Source organism: Mustela lutreola, chromosome 14 (assembly GCF_030435805.1).
Source record: "Mustela lutreola isolate mMusLut2 chromosome 14, mMusLut2.pri, whole genome shotgun sequence".
NCBI classification, from domain to species: domain Eukaryota; kingdom Metazoa; phylum Chordata; class Mammalia; order Carnivora; family Mustelidae; genus Mustela; species Mustela lutreola.
The window spans coordinates 74,262,601-74,285,316 of record NC_081303.1 but is presented as its reverse complement, the minus strand read 5'-3'; the positions used below and the strand labels follow the sequence as shown (position 1 = coordinate 74,285,316).

The following is a 22,716-nucleotide window of genomic DNA, read 5'->3' as shown; positions in this document are numbered from 1 at the left end:
AGCTCCGGGGACGGAGGGAGGCCCTACGACAGCAGGCTCTCCTGCCCGGCCCTGGTCCCGGTCTGGCTCCAGGCAACTCGCGTCGGGGCTGGCGGTGGCGCGGGTGTTAGGAGGACCCTAACGAGCGTGCATCTCCGAGTGGTCCCTGCGTGCTCAGGAACCATGGACAAAATCACTTCAGTTTTTACCTTTCAGGGGACAATCCTTCGCGTCCCAAAGACTCCCCAAAGAGCTTGTGAGCAGCACCCCAAAAGGACTAGAGCCAGTGATCCTGCGACAGCGACAGGTGCTGAGGACCAGGGCTGCGCTGTGGGGTGACTTCTCGAGTCATGTGTCGCACACTGGAAACTAACGGGACATGTGCCAACTGCCCTCGAAGAGGACATATGCCCCAAAGGGAAGGGCACTTAACTACTGATTCACAGCAAATTCCGAGTGACATAAATTAAACTCAGGGAACTGAGAACACCCCCTTCCTCTCTGCTGCTGGCTAATGAAGATTTCCCCACCGAGAGCGCGGACAGAGAGCGCGGACAGAGCAGAAGCGCCCAGTTTCCCCACCGAGAGCGCGGACAGAGAGCGCGGACAGAGCAGAAGCGCCCAGTTTCCCCACGGAGAGAGAGTGTGCACCGAGAGCACGCACCGAGCAGAAGCGCCCAGTCTCCCCACCGAGAGCGCGCACCGAGAGCGCGCACCGAGCAGCACCCAGCCAGACCCCACTTACCCTCGTTGCCCACGTCATCGTTCACGAGCCCCCCCAGCCACACCTTCCAGTCCTCGTCGTCTGCGGTATTGGGGTCATACATGTCTGGGGTGATGTCTGGAGCCCGGAGCTCTGCCTCGAGCTGCCCCAGGGGAACGTCTTTCAGAGGCATCTTAGAGCGGGTTCGGAACGCAATGAGGCTGTCGTCCATGGGCTTGCCGACAAAGAAGGGATAATACGTGTCACTCCGCGCCTGGGGCTTCCCGACTCGCCAAACCTCCTCGGACCTGCACCCCTTCCTCCCTGCCTTAAATCACGAGGTCTCTCCTCAACAATTTGGGTTTCTAATTCGTGGAGAGACTTTAAGGACAGTGATGTCAGTTTTCAAACCGACATCTCAGAAATGTCTAGAGCAGCTTGTCCAAGACACGATTTACCGTCAAATTCATCCTTCTGAAGCGTATGGAGGAGTGCATCTTGCCGTACCCACAGAGCTGGGGGCCATCACCAGGATCCAACTCCAGGACATTTCCCCGTACCCCAACCCTGCTGGCGTGTGCCCCCTCCCCGCCCCCTCCCCGCCCCTGACCAGCACTCGTCTCCCGGCTGTCTGCGGGTCTGCTCAGGCTGGACGTTACACACGGGGACTCCTACAGGATGTGGCCTTTTGTCTCTGGCTCTTTACTTAGCCTGACGCTTTCGGTTCATCCGCACGCGGCGGGCGTCCACACCGCACTCCTCCTCACTGCGGGACGACACCCCTTCCACACTTCGGTGCAGGAAGCCCATGCTGTTTCCACTTCGGGAAAGCTTATGTGCACAGTGCCACCAAGAACACCTGTGCAGCTGCTGTGACCTGGACATACGTTTCGCATTCCACTGGAGCCACACGGGGAGCTGCAGTAACTCTGCGGATACACCGACCTACCGGTCGTTCCACACCCCCAGCGGCATCGCGGGAGGCCCTCCGTTCCTCCACATCCCTGCCAACACTGCTGTTCTCCACCCTTTTTCTAATAACCAGCCTAGCGGGGGGAACTGCTACCTCGTACTTCTCACGTGCAAGTCCCGGCACCGAGGGTGGGCGTGCTTCCGCGCGCTCGCGGCCCGGTGTGTGTCTTCTTCAGAGAACAAGCTACGCACAGACTCTGCCCACTTCCGAATGGTTGTCTTTTCATTACTGGGTCATAAGTGTCATCATATGTCACAGAAACAAAGCCCGTCATCCTTTGCTTTCCTCTAAGAGTTTTCTCCTTCGAGCCCTCATACTTAGGTCAATGAACTCTTCTGCAGTACGTTCTGTAACCGGCAAGAGGTACAGGTACTTTATACTTTCGGATGGGGCGTTCCAGTTGTCCCGGCACCATCTGCCGAAAAGACTACTGTGGCACCATGACTGGTCTTGGCATGCAAGTCCAAAATCAGTCGGCCGTGAACGTAAGGATTTACTTCTGGACCCTTGGCTCTATGCCACTGATCCACGGGACTGTTCTTCTGCCAGGACCAACCTGTGTTTGCTGCGACTATGACTCTGTCAATAAATTTTACAGGAAGCATAGACCTCCAACTTGTTTTTTCAAGATTGTTTTAGCTATTCTGGGTCCCTTGCATTTCCATGTGAATTACAGGATAAGCCTATCAATTTCTGCCCCCAAAAAGGCAGCAGCTGGGATTTGGAGAGGGACGGTAGGAAGTCCTCCCTGGACGGCCGCAGCCGCCTCCTAGCAGACTCCTTGGTTTCCTCCCTCGCCCTCTTCCAGAGTCCTGCCCACACCACAGCCAGAGCCAAGTGTTTAACGTCAATCAGAAACTATCATACAAAGCTTTTCAAAGGTGAAAATAAAATATAAGCTCCTTACTGTGTTCCTAAGACCCTCATGACCTAGCCCCTGCCCGGCTCTCTGTCCTCACCGCTACTCCTGCCCTCCACGGCCCCCGGGCGTCAGCTTGTTCCTGTGTCAGCCACACATCAAAGCTGTTCCCACGTCAGGGACGCTGAATGTGCTGTCTCCTCTGTACGGGACACCTTTCCCAGACCGTTTAGACGCACGGCTCCTAATTCATATCTCAGCTCAAATGTCACCTCCTCAGAAAGCCTTTTTTTTTTTTTTTTTAAGATTTTATTTTTAAATAATCTCTACCGGACATGGGTCTCGAACTCACAACCCCGAGACCAAGAGTCAGATGCTCCACTGACTGAGCCAGCCGGGCGCGCAAAGGAGCTGCTGCTGGATTTCCAGGGAAAGCACTGTGGGGGGCGTTACCCAACTTCTCGGCTCTCATTTAGCTCGTAGCACTGAACGCTACTGGAAATCATGTTTATGGCGTCTCTCTCTCTCCAACAGACTACAACCTCCAAGAGGAAAGACCGCTCTCTTGTACACTGCTATTCCACAATTCCATCACTAGAGACGTGTACGTATAAATGGTTGTACAAAACACTGTGACCCCCCAAACATTACTACACACCCCAAAGCAATGATTAAGTTAAATGACCCTTTCGAGGTGTTCCACTCACCATTCTCTTTTTAAATTTTCAGACAGACATATTTTTCATTAACCTACAAGACTGGTGGAGAAACCCCGAAACATTCAAACAAATTGGCTAACTGGGATTCAGAAAGTCAGCAGCTGACAATGACCAGAGTCACGACTTTTCAAGCAAGAATAAGCAATGACTGCTAAAACTGGTGGGCAGAAAGATGTCTGGCCTCAAAGGATATCCCCCTAAGATACATATTAGTGAATTTAACAAGGAAAAATAGCATCATGATGAGGAAATCAAGCAGACACCACCATAACCATGAGATCCCAATTCACACAACAAGTGCCACATGCCTCCTGATTGACACCTGGGGAAGGATGTGTCGGTTCCAGGGGGTCTGTGAGGATGTCACCGGAGTCTAACTATGAGTACCAGAGAAACCTAAGCTGAGAAACACTGTAAAATAGCAGTCTATACAGATCAAAAATGCCGAGGTTATGAAAGACAAATACTGAGAAACTGCTCCAGATTCAAGGACGCCACAAGGGCGCCGGGCCGGCTCACGCAGAAGAGCGTGGGACTCTTGATCTCGGGTCGTGAGCTGGAGCCCCACCCTGGCACAAAAACTACTTAAAAACAAACAACAACAACAACAACAAACATGCTAGGAGACAAGACCTTAAGTGTGGTCCTGGACTGGGTCCAGGGAACAGGGAAAAATGTTTCTTTTTCTACAAAAAGCACTACTGGGACAACTGGTAAAATCTAAGAGCCTTTACTAGATTAGATACTACAACTTCTTTTCATAACGGAACATCCTCATTTTTAGAAAGTCAATTCTCAATTGTCTAGACCGCAGTATGTAAAGGGACGCAGGTCAACAAGCACATGTACACGGAAGCAGCCGGGAGTGACAAAGCAGCCACAGCAGAGGCTACGCTCCAGGGGACCCGGTGCAGGCTGTTCCCCTGTGCCACATTTTCAAAGGCTGTCCACGGAGCTGCAGGGCTGCAATCACAACCGCACAAACCAAACAGCACCCAGGACCTGCCCTGCGGACGCTCACTCGTCTGCCCCACGACGGCGCCTGCCCGCCTCCCTTCCCAGCCTGAGCGGCAGCGACGCCGCCCCGAGTGACCTGTGCAGGGAGGCAGTGGCGCGGTTTACCTGGAAGGAGTCCATGCAGACGGGACTGGATGCCAGCTCCTCGTCCACGGCGTGCAGCTTCTCCATGAAAGTACTGTCCCTGCTCTGCTTGGGCTTTGGGGGCGGCGGGGGCCCCATGGGCACCACTTCAGCACTGATGTGCCTGACGGCAGGTGCGCTGGCTTTCTCGGCCTGATCACAAGAGGCATCTGGGTTAAAAAACGAAAGGGAAGGAGGGAGGAGGAGACAGAGGAGGAGGAGAAAAGGACAAAAAACTACACAGCAGGGGGGCGCCTGGGGGGCTCCGTGGGTTAAAGCCTCTGCCTTCGGCTCAGGTCATGATCTCAGGGTCCTGGGATCGAGCCCCGCATCGCGCTCTCTGCTCAGCAGGGAGCCTGCTTCCTCCTCTCTCTCTGCCTGCCTCTCTGCCTGCTTGTGATCTCTGTCAGATAAATAAAGAAAAAATCTTTAAAAAAAAAAAAAAGCCACAGCAGGAAGACAGGGGCACGTCTTTCCTGTATCAGGGATCTTCCTCTTCCTCTTCCTGCCCAGACAGAGCTCCAGAGAAACAAAGCACAGGAAAGTACATTCCTCTAATTAGGTTCTATCTTCTTTCCATTGTAGCCAACAGGATGCTACTTAGGTTACCGAGAGAGAGAGATCTAGTAAAATTGGCTTCAGGACAATATTAAAAAAGATGACAGAGTGTGGGGGGCACCTGGGGGGCTCAGCCGTTATGCGTCTGCCTTCGGCTCAGGTCGTGATCCCACAGTCCTAGGATCGAGCCCCGCATCAGGCTCCTCCTTCTCCCTCTCCCCATCCTTGTGTTTCCTCTCTCACTCTGTCTCTCTCTGTCAAATAAATAAATACTCTCTTAAAAAAAAAAAAAAAAAGAAAAAGAAAAAGACAACAAAGGCAGAAAGAAGCATCTTGGCCCCCAGTGAGAACGCAGAAAAGCGCTCTCCCTTCGACGAGGCCCACTTTTCCTGCCAACTGTTCACTCACTTAAAGGACTTTGTTTTGTTTTAATTTAACTCACTTATTTACTGAGAGCACATGAGAACACGCACTAGCAGCGGGAGGGGCGGGGGAGAGACTCTCAAGCAGAATCAGTGCTCCGCGCAGAGCCTGACACCGCCTCGAACTCACATCCCTGACATCACGACTTAAGCTGAAACCAAGAGTCAGGCGCTTCCCTGAATGGGCCACCCAGGCACCCCAACTTAAAGGACTTTGAAACCTGAACGGTCAGAACTAGCCACAAGGACCCGGAAGATGCCGGCATGAAGAGTGATCGTGAATCCTGGCGGCTCGGTCACCCGGCACAGCCAGCCTGCTCCATCCCCCCGCCCCCACCTCCCCTGCACCGTGGACTCACCTCTGACAGCACACCGGCCTCCTCATCCGTCTCCGTCATCTCGGAAGACGGCCTCAACCGGGACTTCTTCGCGCCCCGTGGAGACGAGGCGGTGCTCTCGACATCACTTTCCAACAAGCTCTAAAAAACAAATCCGGTTCAGGTTTCCATCCCTGCCGTGCCGCATCCCTCTGAGTCTGATATATCCAAGAAAATGAACCAATTTAGTAAGAGAAAATAAAAGTCAAATAGAAGTTTAACACTGTGAGGGGAGCACAGAGATCAGACTGTCCTCCTCATCAGAACCGCAAGACAGGGGCGCCTGGGTGGTTCCGTGGGTTAAGCCTCGGCCTTCAGCTCAGGTCACGATCTCAGGGTCCTGGGATCCAGCCCCGCATCAGGCTCTCTGGTCCGTGGGGAGCCTGCTTCCTCCCACCACCACCCACCTCTCTGCCTACTTGTGATCTCTGTCTGTCAAAAAATAAATAATTTTTTTTTAAAAAAGGTGCAAGACAATGGTCTAAAATCCTTCTACAACAAGTCAAATACACTAAGAAACAGAGTATCACCCAACAGTGAAAATGAGCACAGGGCAGCCCATAAGCAACAGTATCGACGAACCACAAAGGAATAATGAGGAAACAAAGAGAACAAAAAAGCCAGACACAGGGACGCCTGGGTGGCTCAGTTGGTTGAGTGGCTGCCTTCGGCTCAGGTCATGATCCCAGCGTCCTGGGATCGAGTCCCACATCGGGCTCCTTGCTCCGCGGGGAGCCTGCTTCTCCCTCTGACTCTGCCTGCCACTCTGTCTGCCTGTGCTCGCTCTCACTCGCTCTCTGACAAATAAATAAATAAAATCTTTAAAAAAAAAAAAAAAAGCCAGACACAAGTATGCATCTCCTGAGGTTCAGAACCAGTACAAAACTGGACTAGGGTGTGTCGTGCTGCGTCCCCAGGTGACAGAACTATAAAGAAAGAGCACAAGGGACACACTGGCTACACTATGTTAAGGCCTTTGGGGGACACTTCACGACCACTGGCCTCGTGATGACGTAGGCTGTATTTTTCAGTGTTTAAGCTGGGCACAGTTCTGTGTGTTACACGTGGGTTCTAGTTCACAATGCAAAACATGAGATCACCAAGGCAGTACGAAGAGGAGAAAACCGCTCTCAGTTGGTTTTAGGCGAAGAAACGAGCAGGAAGAAGAAACGTGTCTCGCTGCTCTCTACAGACCAGGGCACAACGCTAAGGAAGCCCTGCGGAGCCCCGTTCGCCCGAACGCGCGACCGACGCTCACAAGGGGACACTGACCTCCTCGGCCGTCTCGTCCCCTTCCTCGGCGTCCGGCCGGTACTCCTCGTCGGACGAGTCGTCCTCCTCCAGCTGGATGTCCACAAACTGAGGAGGCTACGTAAGGACGATCACAGAAAGAACTGAAGTCACGGGAAACACAGACCGCAGGTGTTTGAAAAAGAAGAGAAGAGCGAGCAGGAAGAAAACCACCGGAGCGCGAAGAGCGGCCAGAGCCAGCGGGAAGAGGCACAGAGACCCCGAGCGGGAGCGGAACCGGAGAGCGGCGGCGCGGAGACCAGGCCAAATTAAAACGAGAAGACAGACCCCCCGAAAGTAACCAACAGAAAGGAGGTATGGGTTTCAAGACCGATGAAGTCTTTCTGGAAAAGAACAGGAATTACCTCTTCCAAGTTTACCTTAATTTCATTGGCCTTCTTAATGGGTGAGATATTCCACGTCGGAATCACCTACCAACAAAGAATGTAAATAATCACGTTCTTTAGCAGAAAGAAATGGGTTTTCATTTTCGCTTCCTCTTCCCCATCACAAAGAGCCACGGACCTAACGTGCGCTGTGGTGAGGGAGGGATGAGCTGCCCTGAGGGGACAGAGAGTCTCTGTGAGAATTTGCCAGAGAAAACGGAGAACAGACTGTATTCCCATCACTAGTATTTCTGCCTTAACGCTAGTTAAGACTCTGTGTTATCCAGAAATACAGAAAGTATCTGTCTCACCTACTTTATTATTCTTTTTTTAAATGTAATTTTTCTAAGTAAACTCTACTCTCACCATGAGCTCGAACTCACAACCCCGAGATCAAGAGTCACAGTCTACCCATGGAGCCAGCCAGGTGCCCCTGTCCTGCCTACTTTACATCACAACTTGTGTTCACCTGGAACAATGAACTTGGAAACTACCTGTAAACTAGAATAGTACACACACCTAAGGTATCATAGGAACAGCAGCCTTCGGGCGGCAGTATTTTCTTAATCAATTACGTAAACCCATCTTAAGTTTGCATCCTGACAGCTAGCCACGACAGTTCTTACGGAAGGATTTAGGCGTGAAGTACCAAGTTGTTCCCAACTTATTTTCAAATAGATATAGGAAAAAAACAAGGGATAGATATAGAGATACAAAGCAAATATGGTAAAAATTTAAAGATATTAAATCTAAGTGGGATACAGATTCATTGTAAAATTATGACAACTTCTTGTATGTCTTAGAATAGCAGAGTTGGGGGCGCCTGGGTGGCTCAGTGGGTTAAGCATCTGCCTTCTGCTCAGGTCATGATCTCAGGCACCTGGGATGGAGCCCCATGTTGGGTTCCCTGCTCAGCAGGGAGTCTGTTTCTCCTGCTCCCTCTGCCCCTCCACCCAACTCATGTATGCACACGTGCTCTCTCTCTGAAATAAATAAAATATAATCTTTAAAAAATAAGTAGAGAGGGGCACCTGGCTGGCTCAGTTGGTTAAGCATCTGACTTCCGCTCAGGCCATGGTCCTGGGGTTCTGAGACCAAGCCCTGCATCGGGCTCCCTGCTTAGCAGACAGGCTGCTTGTCCCTCTCCCTCTGTCTGTTCTTTAAAATATTTTATTTATTTATTTGACAGAGAGAGAGAATGTGTGCACAAGCAGAGGGAGCAGCAGACTCCCGCTGATCGAGGGAGCCTGATGTTGGGCTTGATCCCAGGAGCCCAGGACCATGGCCTCAGCTGAAGGTAGATGCTTAATGACAGAGCCACCCAGGTGCCCCTGAATAAATAAAGTCTTTTTTAAAATTTTATTTATTTGATACAGAACAAGAGTGAAAGAGAGAGAGAGAGAGTGGGCACCAACTCCAAGAACAGAAGGCAGAGGGAGCAGAGTCCCTGCCAAGCAGGAGCCTAATGTGGAGCTCAATCCCAGGACTCCGGGATCATGACCGGAGCCAAAGGCAGAAGCTTAACCGACTGAGCATCCAGGTGTCCCAACAGAAAATCTCTTTTAAAAAAATTAGTAAATAGGGCGCCTGGGTGGCTCAGTGGGTTAAGCCGCTGCCTTCGGCTCAGGTCATGATCTCAGGGTCCTGGGATCGAGTCCCGCATCGGGCTCTCTGCTCAGCAGGGAGCCTGCTTCCGTCTCTCTCTCTCTGCCTGCCTCTCCGACTACTTGTGATTTCTCTCTGTCAAATAAATAAATAAAATCTTTTAAAAAAAAAAAAAAAATTAGTAAATAAAAAAACAATAGAGTTGGGGTGAGATTTTTTAAAGAACTTTTTTAAGGCCCTTTATATGCTGCTGACAAAAAAATATGCCCCTGGAGTGTGTAACTCCTTGGGTTCCATCTCCACAAGGAGCCTTAGGCTCCCCACCTGTCCTTCGCCCAGCCCTGTTCCGGCTACTTCTCTCACTCAGTTGAGCCAGGAGCCATACAGGGTGAGGGGAATGATCTGACACCGGTCCACACCCCTTCCCATGTTTGTGCCCGAACCAGCTCAGTTCCCTACAGCCAAAGCCACCAGCACAGGGAGCGGCAGCGCCTGGGACGGTGCTTTAGTCCGCCTACTGAGCATTAAGAAGCGCAGAGCGCTGGGCTCTAACCCTCCCTCCCCCAACTAAACTATGGTCTTGGCCCGTCCAACTTCTCTGCATTCATTCATGGCTTGTCAGTACAATCCAGAGCCTGATCTGGATCTCTTTGTTTCCAGATCAAATATGGAATTATTGTTACTCGTACTCTGCACGTCAGGAGACTCACACAGCTTCGTCTCACTGACAGCCACTTTCATCACAGCTACCACATGTGCTCATTTGGGAGGGTTACCTAATTCCAGGAGAAAGATGAAATTTCACTCTATGCAACCAGGCTGAGCCCAGCGGAAAAAAGAACACAATGTGGCCGTCACAAAAAGCCAATGCTGCTAGGCCGCACTGGGAGGAGGGCCGTGTCTGGAACACATTAGGTCCTAACTTCGGTCCGCACAGCTAACCCCCATCCGGGCCAGGAACTCCACATCAAGCACACTCTTCAAAGGATACGGACAAACCAGGCACATTCGGAGAAAAGGATCGGGTTGGTGAATGTACTCACAGCCTTGTTTGTCAAGTGAAGCCCGATAAAAAAAAAACTGGGGGACATTTAGCAACCAAAGAATATTATAGAAAGACACACTAGTTTTCTTCTACTAGAGGAAATGTCAAGTGGAAGAGGAACAGGTTCATTTCTTCTATGGGGCTGCAGAGAACAGACCTGGACAAAGGGACAAAAACAACAACATGCATTTGGGGTCCACTAGGGAAATCTTCGTCACTATCAGAGATAAACCAGACGGCCTCACGCCCATCGCCTGCCTGCGACGGACACGGAACACAAACTGGACAGGCACTTGCTGAGCAGGAAATAAATGGGTCCCAGCATCTGCTACAGAGTACAGAAGCCTTCCTGTGGCTCTCATCCCCCACTGTGTGCGAAACCACCACCTGCTGTTTCCAATAATGCATATTCCCGGGCCCTACTCCTGGGTCCTATTCCGGGTCTGAGGGGCACCATGCAACACGCAATTTCAGTGAGCGCTTGTGAGAGACAGGGTGACCTGATACAGTATCCCCTGGGACACACTTGGATAAATACTCCTCTAAACCCTTTGCCACGTGTCCCCTGAACAGAAAGGCTGCTCTGGCTCAGGGCTTCCAACTGTGTCCCGGTCTACTGCGTGGACAGAACGGCAGGACACCCTCGACGACGGACGTGAGGAGGAGGAGGGCTCTGGACGCTGCCTCCACTCATCTTTTACAAATATTTCTTTGAAGGAGGCAAACCAAGGCTGTGATAAATCGTTCCTATCTTTTTTCCCCAGCAAATAACCTAGAATTAGACCTTATTTACCAAATGAAAGGAAAAAAACAAAAACAAAAAAACAACACCCACCACTCCTTTTTCCACCACTTCCTTCAGTTTCGAGCGCGTCATTTTGGGTTCCTGAGGCAGGAAAATGAGAAGGAAACAGTCAGTCACAATCTTCATGTGAACGCGGGGTTCCGCGATGCTAACTCTGCCCCCTGCCCGAGTGTTTACAGACTCCCGAGCGAACTTCCCTGCTCGCCCGTCGACAGCAGCTCTGCCCCGCGCAGGGAAGGGGACCATCAGCTACTCACGAACATCGGCATGTCCTCCGTCTCGCTGATGGCTGCTTTCATCATCGCCACCACGTGCTCATTTGTGATGACTTCCTGCAGAAAGATGAAATCCCACTTTATGCAACGAAGACGTGTTAACGAGAGAACAGCCGCTTCCCTGTGCCTCCGCTGGACACGGAAATGGCTTCCAGGTGGGGGAAGGCCGGCTCTGGCCAGAAGCACCCAGGTCCAAACTGCAACAGAGCAGGGAAGCCGGACGCCACAGCTACCAGAAGCAGGAGTGCAGGTGCGGGTAACTGACTCTACGCGTCTGGGAAACGGTAACCAGCAAGGAAGGTTCTGTAATCAGCCATGCAGATACCCCTGCGTGCACAGCTTAGACTGTGCCCCGGGCATCCCTGCGGACCTCCAGACCCACAGAAGAGCGCGCCCACTGCAACATTACCGCCTTCAGGCGTGCCAAACTGGCAAGGCAGTGGAGGAAGAGCGGACCGGTGTACCTGCCCAGTTCCTTCCAAGTGGCTGCTGAGTGCAGCGGGGCTGGGGCACGGGCACCTCCCAACGACAGCCAGTCCCACACTAGGAGCCCGGGAGCCCTGCGTCCTGCCCCCGCACCCAGGCCGCCCAGCACGCACGTGCAGGATGTTGCGCACGTTGACCGCGGTCAGGTTGTGCTGCTTGGCGCCGTCCTCCAGCGTGCGGTCCAGCGCAGCGTCCAGCTTCAGGTCGCAGGCCCACGCCCCGCCCTCGGGACCCCGGCCGTCCCGCCTCCGCTTGGTGCCCCTCCTCTTTCTTCGCCTCCTCTCACTTCCTTCACCGCCTCGCTCTGCTGCAAATAGACCAAGAACACCATGAGACTCTCTGGACTGCGGCTCCCAGAACCCATCCCAGCGAGCCAACAGCGACAGAAAGGAGGCTGCCGGCCAGCTGGCCTTGGAAATGGCAGGTGCGGGCGCGCGGCAGCCGGCCCTCTACAAGACAAGGACGTTGTTACTGCTGCGAAGAACCCGAGGAGGCCAGGACTACTGCTTTTCCCATTGTACAGATGAAGAAACTGAGGCAGAGAGAGTAAGAAACTTTCCCAAGGGCTAGTAATGGCAGAGACGGGCTCGGAAGCCTTGCTCCCCAACCCTGGCATCCACAGTCCTAATGACTACCGTGTGCAGCCCAGATGATACACCAGAAACCCCGGCTTCGTGTCTCCGCGCGGGGCGGCCTCGGCAGGAGTCTCATTTCCTTCTTCTGCAAATACAGACATGGGCCTCTCCGGGATACCATGAAGGTTAAGTGAAATAATATAAGCCAGGGAAGCCGTGTACAGTGTAATCTGTCATTATCATACCCAGTTCAGAAAAGGGAAATACAAGGAGGAAAGGCTAAAACTCTGAACTGTACCAAAAAAGGAGCGGGTGGAGGACAAAGTCACCTCCGTTCTACAAGGGCACATAACCAGACGAAAGGAAAAACTCCTTTTATCTTTTTTTTTTTTTTAAGATTTTATTTATTTATTTGACAGAGATCACAAGTAAGCAGAGAGAAAGGAGGAAGCAGGCTCCCCGCTGAGCCGGGACACCTCCCCCTGTCCCTGATGTGGGGCTCGATCCCAGGACCCTGAGATCCTGACCTGAGCTGAAGGCAGAGGCTCAACCCACTGAGCCACCCAGGCGCCCCATGGAAAAACTTCTAGATTAGCAGAATCTGCAAAGTCTTGAGATACATTATCATGTAATAGAGGTTCTCACCCTTTCAATGCTTTCAGGCCTGCTACCCTCTGAAAACAAGGATTAGACAGGATTAACATAAATGTGACCTTCTCTGTCTAAAAAGATGTTGTGACCTTCACGCCATACCCTGGCAATATTTACATAACGAAAAGTTATTAATGACTTCAAACAATTGCTTCTGCACTTGTGAACACACATGGAGAATTTGATAAATGTGTACAACTCTTAATCCAGTTAATTGTTGTTAAGGAGACAATTAGATGTGCAGACACTAATAATCACATTACTCACTGCAACATTAATTATTTTAGCAAAAAGACGGGAAAGTACTAAATTTTAGCAAAAAGATAGGAAACTACTAAATGTCCAACATTACAGGAATGGTAAAATGAGCACCGGTACAAACATACAACGGACTGTAACAAGAGCCACTAAAACTTGTCTTCTTAGGGGCGCCTGGCCAGCTCAGTAAGTACAGCAAGTGACGCTTGATCTCAGGGTTGTGGGTTTGAGCCCCACCTTGGGTGTAGAAATTACTTAAATAAAAACTTTTTTTAATGGTCTTTTCAAGCAAGGGAGAAAATAAGTAAAAATGTCTACAAAGAGCTTTAAATAATATGGCAATCTTTCTGATAATGATTTTTAAGGGAAAAAAAGAAAAGGCAGAATTCAAACATGCACATCTCAGAGTGGTACCTTCTGAATCAACCGTGCTGCTTCAAGGTATGACCCACAAGAAGACACCTGCAAAGAATTACAAAACCTTCCAAAGCACCTAAATAATGATAAAGCTCTTTACCACTTGTATTTTGAGAAACCAGCAAAAGGGGAATTACACACCGACTCCCTAAAGGTCCTTGTGTATCTCTCTTCTCGCCTCGCCAGTTCTCCACCATTCTCTCCGCACTGCTCCGGGCCGCCTCTTTCCGATGCCCCCACCGTCTTGCACCCCGGCTCACGCAGACCAACCGAGCCAGGCCTCGGCTTCTGCCACACGCCTTCCCTCCTCATCTTCCCTGCGCCACAGCAACAATGACCCAGGAGAAGAAGAACAAGGATTTCGGACACCCATGGAAGCTCCTATCCTATCACATTATTAATAACAATATCAACTGCAAAATTTAATCTAGGGGCACCTGGGTAGCTCAGTGGTTAAGCCTCTGCCTTCTGCTCAGGTCATGATCTCAGTATCCTGGGATGGAGTCCCGCATCGGGCTCTCTGCTCAGCGGGGAGCCTGCTTCCCCCACCTCTGCCTGCCTCTCTGCCTGCTTGTGATCTCTGTCAAATAAATAAATAAAATCTTTAAAAAAAAATTTTAACCTAGAGGGGAAAAGTTTCAAAGAGATGACATAAGTTCAAACTATTAACACCATACTAGAAACAAGAAAGTTTGTTAACGGGGCGCCTGGTTGGCTCAGTTGGTTAAGCAACTGCTTTTGGCTCAGGTCATGATCCTGGAATCCCAGGATCGAGGCCCGGATCAGGCTCAGTGGGGAGTCTGTTTCTCCCGCTGACCTCTCTCTTCTCATTCTCTCTCTCTCTCTCAAATAAATAAATAAATAAATAAATCTTTAAAAAGTTTGGGGCACCTGGGTGGCTCAGTGGGTTAAGCCTCTGCCTTCAGCTCAGGTCATGATCCCAGGGTCCTGGGATCAAGCCCTGAATCAGGCTCTACACTCAGCGGGGAGCCTGCTTCCTCCCCCTCTCTCTGCCTGCCTCTCTGCCTACTTGTGACCTCTGTCAAATAAATAAATAAAATCTTTAAAAAAATTTTTTTAACAGGGGCACCTGGCGGATTCAGTCGGTAGAGCACATGACCCCTGACCTCAAGGTCTGAGTTCAAGCCCCACAAGGGAAGTCCAGCTTACTTAAAATAAATAATGACAGAAACAAAGATAGATACAAATAATAAAGAAAAACAAAACTAAATATATTTTGTTTCCAGACAAAATCTGAGATAATTCACTGACATAAATAAGACCAGATTCATAAGAAATACTAAAGGAAAATCTTCAAAAGGAAAAAAAAAAAAATCCCAGATAAAGGCAAAGCAAAGAACTTCAGGATGAGGGCGCCTGGGGGGCTCAGTTGTCAAGCGTCTGCCTTCAACTCAGGTCATGATCCCAGGGTCCTGGGATCGGCTCCACATTGGGTTCTGTGCTCGGGGGAGGCTTGCTTCTCCCTCTCCCACTCCCCCTGTTGTGTCTCCTCTCTTGCTGTGTCTCTCCCTGTCGAATAAATAAAATCTTAAAAAACAACAACAAAAAAACTTCAGGATGAATCAAAGAGCACCAGAAAGATTAACTCTGTGATGAATGTAAATGAATACTGACTGACTAAAGTAGTGAAAATAACATCTTAGGGATTTAAAACTTACAAAAAAGTAAAATATAGTATTAATAACACAAAAGACAGGAGTAGATACATGGAGTGAAATTGCTTGCTATAAAGTTCTTGTATTGTTTTAGATGTGGTAAAAGTAAAAATTTAATAATTGTTCTTTTAAGTTTTTTATTTATTTCAGGGAAAACAAGAGAGCACACGAGCACGTGCACAAGCAAGGGATAGAGAGAACCCCAAGCGGACTCTGGACTGACTGGGGAGCCTGCAGCAGGGCCCCATCCCACACCCCGAGATCATGACCAGAGCCCAAACAGAGCGTCAGACACTGAACTGAATGAGCCCGCGGAGCTGACTGGCCCAGCTGGTAGAGAACGGGACACCTGATGTCAGGGTTGTCATTTCAAACCCCACACTGGGTACAGAGAATACCAAAAATAAAGTCTTTGTAAGAGGCACCGCACGGGCTCAGTCAGAAGGGCATGCGACTCTTGATCTGGGGTTGTGAACGTGAACCCCACATGGGGTGCAGAGATCACCTACCTAAGCAAAACGTGGGGCGCCTGGCGGGCTCAGAAGCTCCGGCAGCCACCTCCTGCCACCTACGAGCTCAGGTCACAATCTCCCCAGGGCAGTGAGGTTGGGCCACGCATCGGGTTCTGTGCTGGGCGCGGGTCTGCTTAAGATTCTCTCCGCCCCTCCCTGCCACATGCGTGCATTCTCTCTCCCTCAAATAAATAAATAAATTTTTATTTAAATAAATAAGACTAAGAATTAAAATAGGTAGAACCGAAAGGAAATACAGACAGATCCACAGTTAAAGTTGGAGACCTCATTATTTCTTTCCCGGTAAGTGACAAACAGACCGCCCCACATACAAAGCTGTAAAAAGGGAAGAACCAGACAATGCTATCAACCTGCGGAATCAGCTTTGAGAGAACAGTCAGTCGCCTCCAAACAACAGAGTGCCTGCTCTCTTCGAATACAAATGGAAGAACTACCATAAAGATTATATTCAACACCTGAATAAAGGGGGGGTGGTTATATTCTGGGCTCCAAAATAAACATCAATAAGTAAAAAATGAATGGAATTATACAAAGTACAATCAGGAGACAAGGGAATTAAATCAGAAACCAGTAAGAGAAAGAGAGCAAGGCTTCTCCAAACGACACACTTCTAAACAAGCTGTGTGGCAAAGGAGATATGCCAAAGGGCTACACACCAACTGAAGTCATGAAATACAACACAGCACGAGTGTGGGGCACAGCTAACACCAGTGCTTAAAGGGAAACGGATGCCTCAAATACTATTATTAGAATATGTAATAAGTAGAAGGCGCTTGGGGGGCTCAGTCAGTTAAGCTCAGTTAAGCGTCAGACTTCGGCTCAGGTCATGATCCCAGGGTCCTGGGATGCAGCCCTGCTGAGCATGGAGCCCACCTAGATTCTCTCTCCTCTGACCCTCCCTTAACTCACGTGTGCCTGTGCACTCACGTTCTCTCCCTCTCTCAAATAAATAAATAAAATTGTTAAAAAGAAAAAAAGACACCAAAGGAGTATGATGAAAACCTTTATGCCAAGGTTTTCACAAGTTGGATGAAACAAATACTTTGCAATACACCAGCTGTCAAAGCTCACTCAAGAACAAGTAGATAACTGGAACAGCCCTGTATCTGCTAAAGAAACTGAGTTCAGGGGCGCCTGGGGTGCTCAGTCGGTTTAGCATCTGCCTTTGGCTCAGGTCATGATCCTGGGGTCCTGGGATCCTGGAGTCCTGGGCTCCCTGCTCAGCGGGGAGTCTGCTTCTGCCCCTCCCCCCATTCCTTCTCTCTGTCTTACTCACTCTCTTTCTCTCAAATAAGTAAATAAAACCTGGAAGGAAAAAAGGAAGGAAGGAGAGGAGAAAGGAACCAATAGAGTTCATAATTTAAAACGTCTACAAAAAAAACTCCAGGCCCAGAGGACTTAACTGGTGCATTCAACAACACATTTAAGGAAGAAATACCACCAATTCACACACGCTCTTCCAAAAACACAAAAATAAAGAGAAGAGGGAACACTTGCCAACTCACTTTACGAGGTCAGCATGACCCAAGACCACACCATCCAAAGACAGTACAAGAACACTACTGGCCACAGGTACAGGAATCCTTAAAATATTAACCAGTCCAATCCAGCAATATATAAAAAGGTAATATATCACAATCAAAAGGTGTGGTTTACCCCAGAAGTGCAAAATGGCTTTGAAATTTGAAAATCGATCAATATAATTCACCACATCAACAGACCAAAAGCAGGAACAAAAGAAAATCTCAATAGACGCAGGATAAGCTTTTCACCAAATCGACATCAATTCAGCACAACTCCCGGGGAGCAGAGAACGGCCTCCGGCTCCCGGGGACGACCGAGCGCTCTCCCGGGGGCCAAGCGCAGGGGGGCTGCCCGCTCGCGTCACTCCTCTGGGCAGCACTGAGGGTCCTCTCCAGCGCGCAGCAAAGCAGGACGGACAGAGGAAGAGGAAGAAGAGGGAGACAAAGAGGGAAGAGGAAGAAAGAGAAAGGAAGACAGGAAAGACGAACAAGCAGGAGAGGAAGGCCAACCAGCTCCTGTTCGCAGGTCACGGAACCACCTCCCTGTAGAGCTGTAGAGCTCTACAGATGGTCAATAAACACGTGAAAACAGGCCCTATATTACTCGTCCTTAGGGAAAGGCAAGTTCAAACCACAAAGAAATACACCTACTGAAATGGATAAAATGTAAATGTCCGACAGCTGCCGCCCAGGCAGGGACAGGCCGTGATCTCACGCGGCTGCCGAGAGCGTCAGACGGTGCAGCCCCGTCGGAAAACGGGTCTCAGCCTCCATCAAGTTACACGTGCGTCCGCCCTAAGCCCCGAAATGGCCCTCCTGGTGATCCACTCGGGAAAAATGAAAACTTACGTCTGTCAAAGACCTAATATGTCAATGTTTACAGCATCTTCAGGCAAAACCTGGAAACAACCCAAATGTCCATCAGCGCTACTCGGCGACGGAAAGGACACGAGTGACTCTCCAAAGCGCTGCACCAGGCGACAGCGGCAGACGCGGCGCCTCCCAACCGTTCGCGAGCACCGGCAAGGCAGCAGAGAGCATGGCAAGGGCAGAGCGAGGCGCGGATGACACCGGGCCGAGAAGGCAACGGGCAGTAAGAGAGCTTTCGGGGCAAGAGAAATGTGCCATGTGCTGACAGTGGTGGCAGTTACAGAACCATATTCATGTTTCAAAGCTCCCTGGATACGCTTTGTTGAATGCAAATTATATCTCAGTATATCTGATAACAAGGATCAACAGAAATCTCCACATCACCAACAGAATAAAGAAGAAAAACTGCAGACCACCTTAATAGAAATAGAAAAGCACTGGTACAATTCATTACGTGATAAAAGTCTCCAGGGGTGCCTGGGTGGCTCAGTTGTTAAGCATCTGCCTTCAGCTCAGGTCCTAATTCCAGGGTCCTGGGATCAAGTCCCACATCAGGCTCCCTGCTCAGCAAGGAGCCTGCTTCTCCCTCGGCCTGCTGCTCTGCAGGCCTACTTGTGCTTACTGCCGGTCAAATAAGTAAATCTTTTAAAAAAAATAAAAAAGTCCCCCAAAATGAGGAAAATAACTCCCTTAATCTGATACAACCTATCTCTAAAAATACAGGGCTCCTGGGTGGCTCAGTAAGGTGTCTGCCTTTGGCTCAGGTCATGATCCCAGGATCCTGGGATGGAGTCCCTGCATCAGGCTCCCTGCTCAACAGGAGTCTGCTTCTCCCTCCCCTGCCTACTCACGCTGTCAAATAAATAATTAAAAATCTTTTAAAAATATATATATCTAGGGGCACCTGGGTGGCTCAGTGGGTTGGGGCCTCTGCCTTCAGCTCGATTCGTGATCTCAGGGTCCTGGGATTGAGCCCCGCCTTGGGCTCTCTGCTCAGCGGGAAGCCTGCTTCCTCCTCTCTCTCTCTCTCTGCCTGCCTCTCTGTCTACTTGTGATCTCTCTCTGTCAAATAAATAAATAAAATCTTGGGGAGAAAAAAAAAAAAAAAATATATATATATATATATATATATATATATCTCTACAAAAAGTCCTCAACCCTCTCATGTGTAAACAGGAGAGCCTGGCTGGCTCAGTAAAGCATCTGACTCTTGATTCTAGCTCAGGCTGTGAGCTCAGGGGCATGAAATTGAGCCCCGCGTCCAGCTCCACACTCACAGGAAGTCTGCTTAAGATTCTCTCTCTCTCTGTCCCTCCTCCTCGCCACTTCTCAAAACAAAACAAAACCCCCAGACAAATCTGGAGCGCCTTCCCCCAAGTTCAGATGAAATGCGCGTGATCAACATGAGTATTTGCGGTAAGAGAAAGAAATCACGGAGCAGCTGGCTGGCTCAGTCAGTTAAGCACCTGCCTTCAACTCAAGTCATCGTCCCAGTGTCCTAGTTTCCAGCCCTGCATCAGGCTCCCTGCTCATCAGGGAGCCTCTGACGCTGACCCGCTGCTCGTGCTCTCTCTTTCTCTTATAAATAAATAAAATCTATTTTTAAAAAAATGAGGGGCTCCTGGGTGGCTCAGTCAGTTGAGCATCTGCCTTGGGCTCAGGTCATGATCCTGGGGTCCCGGGATGGAGCCCCACATTGGTCTCCCTGCTCAGCGGGGAGCCTGCTTCTCCCTCTACTCCCCCAACCCCTCATGATTGCTCTCTCTCAAGCTCTCTCTCTAAAAATTAAATAAAATCTTAAAAAAAAAAAATAAAGTTGAATAGACACAGAAAATCTAGGCTACTCACACAACAGAATACTAGACAGCAGTGAAAACCAAGAATCTACAGATACACGCAATGGCGTGGGTCGATTTCAGAGACACAAGCAGATGAGTGGAAAAACACATGTATGTCACAGGACATACAAACACAGGACTCCACTCATACAAAGTACAAAGCAGTGAACCAAACTGGGCTGCCAGAAGTTGGAGAAAAACGGTCCTCCACGGGGGAGGCGCCAGTAACAACCGAAACAGAGGACTTAGGGTACAGGTAATGCTCTGTTTCTTGATCTGGTTCCTGGCTGCACGGGTATACTCAATCTCCGAAAACTCAGGGAAATAGGATATCTTAGGACACATGCAGTTTTCTGCATATTCATACTTCATATCATGCTTCAATAAAGAAGGTTTTTTTTTTTCAATTACGAAAAAAGAGAAGAAGAAAAAAGCCTACCCATCGGAATGAAGAGTCCACCGTCCTCTGTCTCATCCTCGACTTGCGGAGCCAGAGTCCCAAGGGGCTTTTCCTGAGGACAGCCACAGACTCCTGGCTGAGGGGACTTCCCAGGCTGGGCTCCTGGCTTTGCAGAGTGGCTGCCTAAGGGCGGCGAAGGCATCGCCCCTCCAGAATGCAAATGAGGTTCTCCTGGAAGAATCACAAGTATTGCTCCACACTTTGCCCATTATCAATCACACCAGATACCACGTTGTAGGAATCAGCATTTTGCTATGAAGTCCTTTATCGCTGGGTAACTCCATTAACGATGCATACAGCATAAAGGCATTCTTCTCTCTCGTACACGCTTGTAAGGAATCAAAGCTCGGCTCCAAGGCACTCACCTATAATGTCAGGTATTGAACCACGTAATGGCTACAGTCTACTACTTTTTTTTTACCCTCTTAATTTTTAAGTAGGATCCACGCCCAGCATGGTGCTTGAACTCATGACCCTGAGATTAGGAGCCACACACTCTACCGACTAAACCAGCCAGGCACCCCAAGGTCTTTCTACTGCTAATATGCTTTGAGTTATGCACTTTTTTCCTATGCAAGAAATCAGAACCATCATTGGTGGGGGGAGGGGCTGTTACACTCCTGTTGACAAAGGAGCATCTTATACGGACAACCATTAACACTACGTTCTGCCCACCGTAAGCAATACCCATTGTAAATGTCCTGAACTTTCTGACTAGGTAGATCCTACAGAGCATTAGCGTACAAACTGCCGTAGAACTATCAGCGTACGGTTCCACAGTCCATGAGACAACTGTCCCCTCTTCGTCTCAACTCTCAACAAGTGCTATCCTTCTGCCGGGAAAGACAGGGCGTTTAAAAAGCCAGGGAACATTCATTCTGTAGCAAAAGTCAACGTGAGAACCAAGCTTCACGGGGAGGAAAACCCAGGCAGAACAGGTGTGCTGAACAGTGACTGCTGGCTCCTGAGACAAGCACCGGGGCGGGGGGATGACAGCACAGGGACAGGGTGCGCGAACTTCCACGGTGCACTGCCGGTATCTCTGAACTGTTTCCGTGTCTGTGGAGTACAGTCTACACATGTTCAAAGCAGAGATCAATGCTCTACGCAGAGCCGTCCTCATGCTGTCACCTGTTGCTCGTTGACACTGGGACTTTCAACCTGGTTTCTTTCGTTTTGTAAACATGGTTTTAAACTGGACCATCCCTGGGAGGCCTGGGTGGCTCAGTTAGTTAAGGGTCTCCCTTCGGCTCAGGTCATGACCCCAAGGTCCTGGATCGAGCCCCTCATCGGGTTCCTTGCTTGCCAGGGAGCCTGCTTCTCCCTTTGCCTGCTTCTCCCCCTGCTTGTGCTCTTTCTGTCAAATGAATAAATAGAATCTTTTAAAACTAAATAAGTAAATAAACAGGACCATCCTCTCCCCCAACAAAGAAAAAAAGGTTTAATCCTAAAGAAGCCATGAGTCAGTCCTGATTTGCTCTCACTCTCAACCTCCAGCTTCACTTCCGGAGCCCAGGAGCACTCTGCAATTTTTTTTTTTTTAAAGATTTTATTTACCCATATGACAGAGAGAGAGAGAGATCACAAGTAGGCAGAAAGAGAGGGAGAAGCAGGCTCCCCACTGAACGGAGAGCCCAATGTGGGTCTCGATCCCAGGACCCTGAGATCATGACCTGAGCCAGAGGCAGCGGCTTAACCCACTGAGCCACCCAGGCGCCCCAGCACTCTGCAATTTTAAAACGTCCCACGGCTTTGCCTTTCACGGGCACCAGACAAGGAGTCAGATCCCAAACCCACCAAATCCAAGGTTGCTCTCAGCCAAATTTCTCAGAGAAGAGAACTTCAATAAACAGCACAGTGCTCTCCTTTCATCGACAGTCTCGGACAAGCTGCACGATTAATGATGTCGACGTTTTCAAAACCGAACCAACATAAGAGACTTATTAAATAAACATGCCAGAAGTTCACTTTGGTAGTTTCCATCGATACGTGTACTACCTAAAATGTACTTGGAAAAACGGTAACACTGTCCCTACAGTTTACCAGCCATAGAGAAAAGGTTCCTTTTCTTTTCAAGTTTTATTGATTTTAGTAATCTCTACACCAACACAGGGCTCAAACTCACCACCCTGAGATCAAGAGTCACATTCTCTTCCAACTGAGCCAGCCAGGTGCCCCCAAAACGTTCCTTCTAATGACCACATCCCATGGCTTCTCAATCTAACTCCCGTCTCAGAGAACCCCACAGGAACCCCACTCCTCCTTTCCTCTCTCCGTGTGCTAGATGCTCAGA

The 22,716-nt window shown here is 49.7% G+C and overlaps 1 protein-coding gene across 17 annotated transcripts in view; it reads right to left on the bottom strand.

The window, feature by feature from the left end:
* GON4L (gon-4 like) overlaps nt 1-22,716 on the bottom strand; it is a 61,206-nt gene that overhangs the window by 31,160 nt on the left and 7,330 nt on the right. For 13 of the 17 annotated variants that reach the window (XM_059146158.1, XM_059146163.1, XM_059146166.1 and 10 more), the window contains 9 exons: nt 20,403-20,594; nt 11,736-11,929; nt 11,119-11,193; nt 10,892-10,942; nt 7,401-7,451; nt 7,003-7,098; nt 5,713-5,832; nt 4,356-4,526; nt 725-917 (listed from right to left, as the gene is read on the bottom strand). In XM_059146158.1, the coding sequence (XP_059002141.1) occupies nt 725-917; nt 4,356-4,526; nt 5,713-5,832; nt 7,003-7,098; nt 7,401-7,451; nt 10,892-10,942; nt 11,119-11,193; nt 11,736-11,929; nt 20,403-20,594 (1,143 nt within the window). Of the gene's footprint in view, nt 1-724; nt 918-4,355; nt 4,544-5,712; nt 5,833-7,002; nt 7,099-7,400; nt 7,452-10,891; nt 10,943-11,118; nt 11,194-11,735; nt 11,930-20,402; nt 20,595-22,716 lie in introns of those variants that run through there. The other 4 variants (XM_059146164.1, XM_059146169.1, XM_059146171.1 and 1 more) reach the window with 4 other exon arrangements.